Source organism: Dothidotthia symphoricarpi (genome assembly GCF_010015815.1).
Source record: "Dothidotthia symphoricarpi CBS 119687 unplaced genomic scaffold P153scaffold_46, whole genome shotgun sequence".
Taxonomy (NCBI): domain Eukaryota; kingdom Fungi; phylum Ascomycota; class Dothideomycetes; order Pleosporales; family Dothidotthiaceae; genus Dothidotthia; species Dothidotthia symphoricarpi.
The window spans coordinates 1-4,454 of record NW_022985053.1 but is presented as its reverse complement, the minus strand read 5'-3'; the positions used below and the strand labels follow the sequence as shown (position 1 = coordinate 4,454).

General features: G+C 39.2%; 2 protein-coding genes across 2 annotated transcripts; one reads left to right on the top strand and one right to left on the bottom strand.

The window, feature by feature from the left end:
- Positions 1-1,068: 1,068 nt before the first annotated feature.
- On the bottom strand, positions 1,069-1,308 carry P153DRAFT_304545 (uncharacterized protein; the record flags this gene model as incomplete). The annotated part of the gene is given in 2 exon segments (XM_033664567.1): positions 1,069-1,179; positions 1,198-1,308. Coding segments are annotated over 2 exon segments (222 nt in total), but the record flags the coding sequence as incomplete, so codon positions are not given.
- A 1,194-nt stretch (positions 1,309-2,502) lies between these two features.
- Positions 2,503-2,682, top strand: P153DRAFT_304546 (uncharacterized protein; the record flags this gene model as incomplete). Its single annotated transcript, XM_033664568.1, has 1 exon — positions 2,503-2,682. A coding segment is annotated over one exon (180 nt), but the record flags the coding sequence as incomplete, so codon positions are not given.
- Positions 2,683-4,454: the final 1,772 nt, after the last annotated feature.

The window sequence follows — 4,454 nt, the reverse complement described above, 5'->3', positions numbered from 1 at the left end:
AACCCAGCTTACGTTCCCTATTAGTGGGTAAACAATCCAACGCTTACTGAATTCTGCTTCGGTATAATAGGAAGAGCTAACATCGAAGGATTAAAAAGCAACGTCGCTATAAACGCTTAGCTGCTATAAGCTAGTTATCCCTGTAGTAACTTTTCTAGCACCTCTAGCCTTAAATTTTGAGGGACTAAAGGATTAATAGGCTACACTTTTATAGTTTATATTTACACTGAAAATTAAAATTAAGGGGACTTTTGCCCTTTTACTCTACTAGAGATTTCTGTTCTCTATAAGTCCCCCTTAGGACACCTACGTTATAGTTTAACAGATATACCGCCCTAGCTAAACTCCCTACCTAACAATGTCTTTAACCCGGATCGGCCCATAAAGGACCTTAACGCTAGAAGTTAGGTAGTAAGGCCCAGCTCCGCTTTATTAAATAAGTAAAAAAACAATAAGGGTAGTAGTATTTTACCAGCGCCGAAGCTCCTACTTATTCTACACCCCCTATGTCTTTTTATAATGTTAAACTAGAGTTAAGCTTAATAGGGTCTTCTTTCCCCGCTAATTTAGCCAAGCCTGTTCCCTTGGCTGTAGTTTCGCTAGATAGTAGATAGGGACAGTAGGAATCTCGTTAATCTATTTATACGCGTTACTAATTAGATAACAAGGCATTTAGCTACCTTAAGAGAGTTATAGTTACTCCCGCCGTTTACCCGTGCTTAGTTAAATCTCTTCGCTTTAACATTTAGAGCACTGGGCAGAAATTACATTATGTTAACACTACTTTCTAGCTATTATAATACTATGTTTTAATTAGACAGTTAGATTCCCCTTATCTGTACTAGTTCTAAGTTAGTTGTTAAGCGTACGCCGGACGGCCGAAGCCTACTAAGGGTGCCTGTACCCCAGCGCTAAAAGGCGCCTACCTTACGGTTAGTGCCCTTCTGCGCTAGAGACTTCTCCCCAAGGCCCAACATACCTAACCCTTAGAGCTAATCCTTTTCCTGAAGTTACGGATCTATTTTACTAACTTCCCTTATCTACATTATTCTATTAACTAGAGGCTTTTTACCTTAGAGACCTGCTGCGGTTATAAGTATAACCTAGCGTAAAAACTATTTCTTTAAGTGGATTTTCAAGGTTTGTTAGGAGCGCACTAAACGCCGCAAAAGTGCAGCGCTCTTCCAGCTATTAAACCCTAGCTCTAGACAAACCAATTTCAGGGTAATAGACCGTTAAGAAGAAAAGAGAACTCTTCTTAGGGCTCCTACTAAAGTCTCCGCTCTTAGTTACGTTACTGCGGAGAATCTACATCTAGGTACTAGAATATTAACCGGCTTCCCTTTTAAGGGCGAGGCGTAAGCGCCTACATTAAAACAGAATTACCCTATCTCTTAGGATTAACTAACCCGTATCTAACTACTGTTTACACAGAACCTTTCCCCACTTTAGTCCTTAAAGTTCTTATTTAAGTATTTGCTACTACTACCAAGATCTGCACTAGAGGCCGTTCTACCTGGGGTTACCCCCAAGGCTTTATTATGAGCCTCTACGCCTACCTACTCGCTGGGGCTTAAATCTTGCTCCGGCGGCGGGGTATAGGTAACACACTTAAGCGCTATCTATTTTTAGGGCTAGTTTATTTAGCAGGTAAGTTGTTATACACTCCTTAGCAGATTCTAACTTCTATAGCCACTGTCCTGCTATCTAGATGAACTAATACCTTTTATAGTGTCTAATAAGCGTATATTCTAGCACCTTAACCCTGCGTTTAGTTTATCCTGCATCGCCAGTTCTACTTACTAAAAATAGCCTACTAGTAACAGTATATTCAAGTGTCTACGTTTAATTAAGTAATAAAGACTTCTTATATATTTAAAGTTTAAGAATAGGTAAAGGTTGTTTTAACCCCTAGGCCTCTAATTATTTGCTTTACCTTATAAAACTAAATACGTTACTACTATCCTAAGGGAAACTTTAGCAGGAACTAGCTACTAGATAGTTTAATTAGTCTTTCGCCCCTATACCCAAATTTAACGATTAATTTGCACGTTAGAACTGCTGTAAGCCTCTACTAGAGTTTCCTCTAGCTTTACCCTATTTAAGCATAGTTTACCATCTTTTAGGTCCTAATAGCTATGCTCTTACTTAAATCCATCCAAAGACATTAGGATTAGTTAATAGTGCACCCTAAAGGGTTCCTACCTCTGTTTACTTTTATTATGCGTTCAGGCTTAACACCTAAACACTTATATAGATATTAGACTCCTTAGTCCGTGTTTTAAGATGGGCCGCTTACAGCTATTACGCCAGTATCCTAGCAGATGCATAGACCTTAGTCTGGGCTAGTTACATATCGTCTCCCCTATAAGTTCTCCCTAAAGAGAGGTATATAATAGAGACCTTTATCCAACCGCCTAAACTAATGCTGGCCTGCCTATAGAAGAGTGTACTGGGCAAAAGCCCAGATAAGTAACTATAGGCAAGTCTAGCTGTAAGCGCTTCCCTTTTAATAATTTTATATACTGTTTAACTCTCTTTCTAAAGTACTTTTTATCTTTTAATTACTCTACTTATACACTATTAGTCTCTAGCCAGTATTTAGCTTTAGAAGAAATTTACCTCCTATTTAGAGCTATATTCCCAAACAACTCAACTTGTCAAAGGGGCTTTATACGGTAAAGGCTAGCGACTACGTACAGAATTCTTACCCTCTGTAACGTCCTATTCCAAGGAACTTAGACCGCTGCTAATACTAAAGCGCCCTCTACAAATTACAACTTAGACCCCAAAAAGGGCCAGATTTTAAATTTAAGCTGTTACCGCTTTACTTACTGTTACTAGGGCAATCCCTATTAGTTTCTTTTCCTCTGCTTATTAATATACTTAAGTTTAGCGGGTATCCCTACCTAATCTAAGGTCAAGAGCGTTAAATAAGGCTTCTTAGGTGCCGCTGTACGTTAATCTAGCGTGTAATAAAAATCTACTGCGCTCTGAAATAAGTACACTAGCTGCTAATTATTTTAAGGCAAGTTTATACGCAGAGGCGGAATAAATACCCAACACTAAGCAGAGCTTAAGGGTATAAATAACGCTTAAACAGGTATACCTCCCAGAATACTAAGAGGTGCAATATGCGTTTAAAGATTTAATAATTTACTAAATTCTGTAATTTATACTATTAAAAGGATAATTCTTTATTAACTAACTACCTAGAATAGTAGTAGAATATCTTATATACTTTATCTACTGCTTACTTAGCTATCTACGCTAACCTTGTATTTAACACTCCCCTATAAGGTAAACGTAGTACCAAGTTAAAACAAAGCAATAGGGGGTTTAAAGCAAGGAATCCAAAGTCCAAACGCCAATATAAGCAATAGGGGGTTTATAGTAAGTAAAAACAGTAAGTGTAGACGCCGGGCCTGTGTGCTATTGTACTAGTAGCTCCCCCTTAATCCTTGCCCGTTTAAGGCTTGTTTTAGGGAGCCTATATACTATATCGCCAGGCTGTCCTTCCTTAAACACCTCCTTTATCCCTAGTCGTTGCTAAAAGTCTGCAAAGGTAGGTCCCTAAAGCGGCTTCGTTATACTATTAGCTGTGTTTTGTTTAGTAGGCACATACTGCAGGTTTACTAGCCCTTGCTCTACTATCTCCTGAATAAAGTAGTAGCAAATGTCTACGTGCTTTGTCCTTGAATAAAACATAGGGTTCTTTATAAGGGTAAGTGCCCCTTCGTTGTCGCTGTACACCGTTACAGTAGCTGGGCCTAGGTACCTACCTGCTGTTGTACTACTAAGTGACTTAAGTAAGTGCCCTAGCCAAACAGCCTCTTTCGTAGCCTCTAATTCGGCGATGTACTTAGCCTTACAGCTAGAAAGAGTAATAGTAGTCTGCCGCTTTAAGCTCCAGCTTACTGCAGTACTGTTAAGTATAAATACGTAGCCGCTAGTTAACTAGCGGCCTTTCTCTTAACCCCAGTTAGAATTAGTGTACCTAATTAGGTTACCTTTCTGGTTAGAGTTAATTACAAGTCCCTATATAACAGTTCGCTGTAGGTATTAAACTACCCAGAGGCTGGCGTCTAGATGCTGCTTTAAGGGGTTAGATGTAAACCGGCTAAGCTGTAAGACTGCGTAAGTAATATTAGGTTAAGTGCAAAGCATAAGGTATATTAGTAACCCTATAAGAGATTAATAGAAGCGCTAATTGTCCTTGGTAGCCTCCTTGTTATTTACTACGAGTACTAAGTTAGTATCTATAGGAATAGGCGCGTCCTTTAGCTCCCTAGGGAGGCGCTCCTTGGCTAACTTAACTATCCAGCGGGTATATGCCGCTTGGGTAAGGAATAGTTTTGAGTATTTGCTAGAGGAGAACTATTTACGCCGGATCTTAATCCCTAAATAGTAAGAGACTGGACTAAGATTAGTTATGTTAAAGCAGGAGCTAAGTT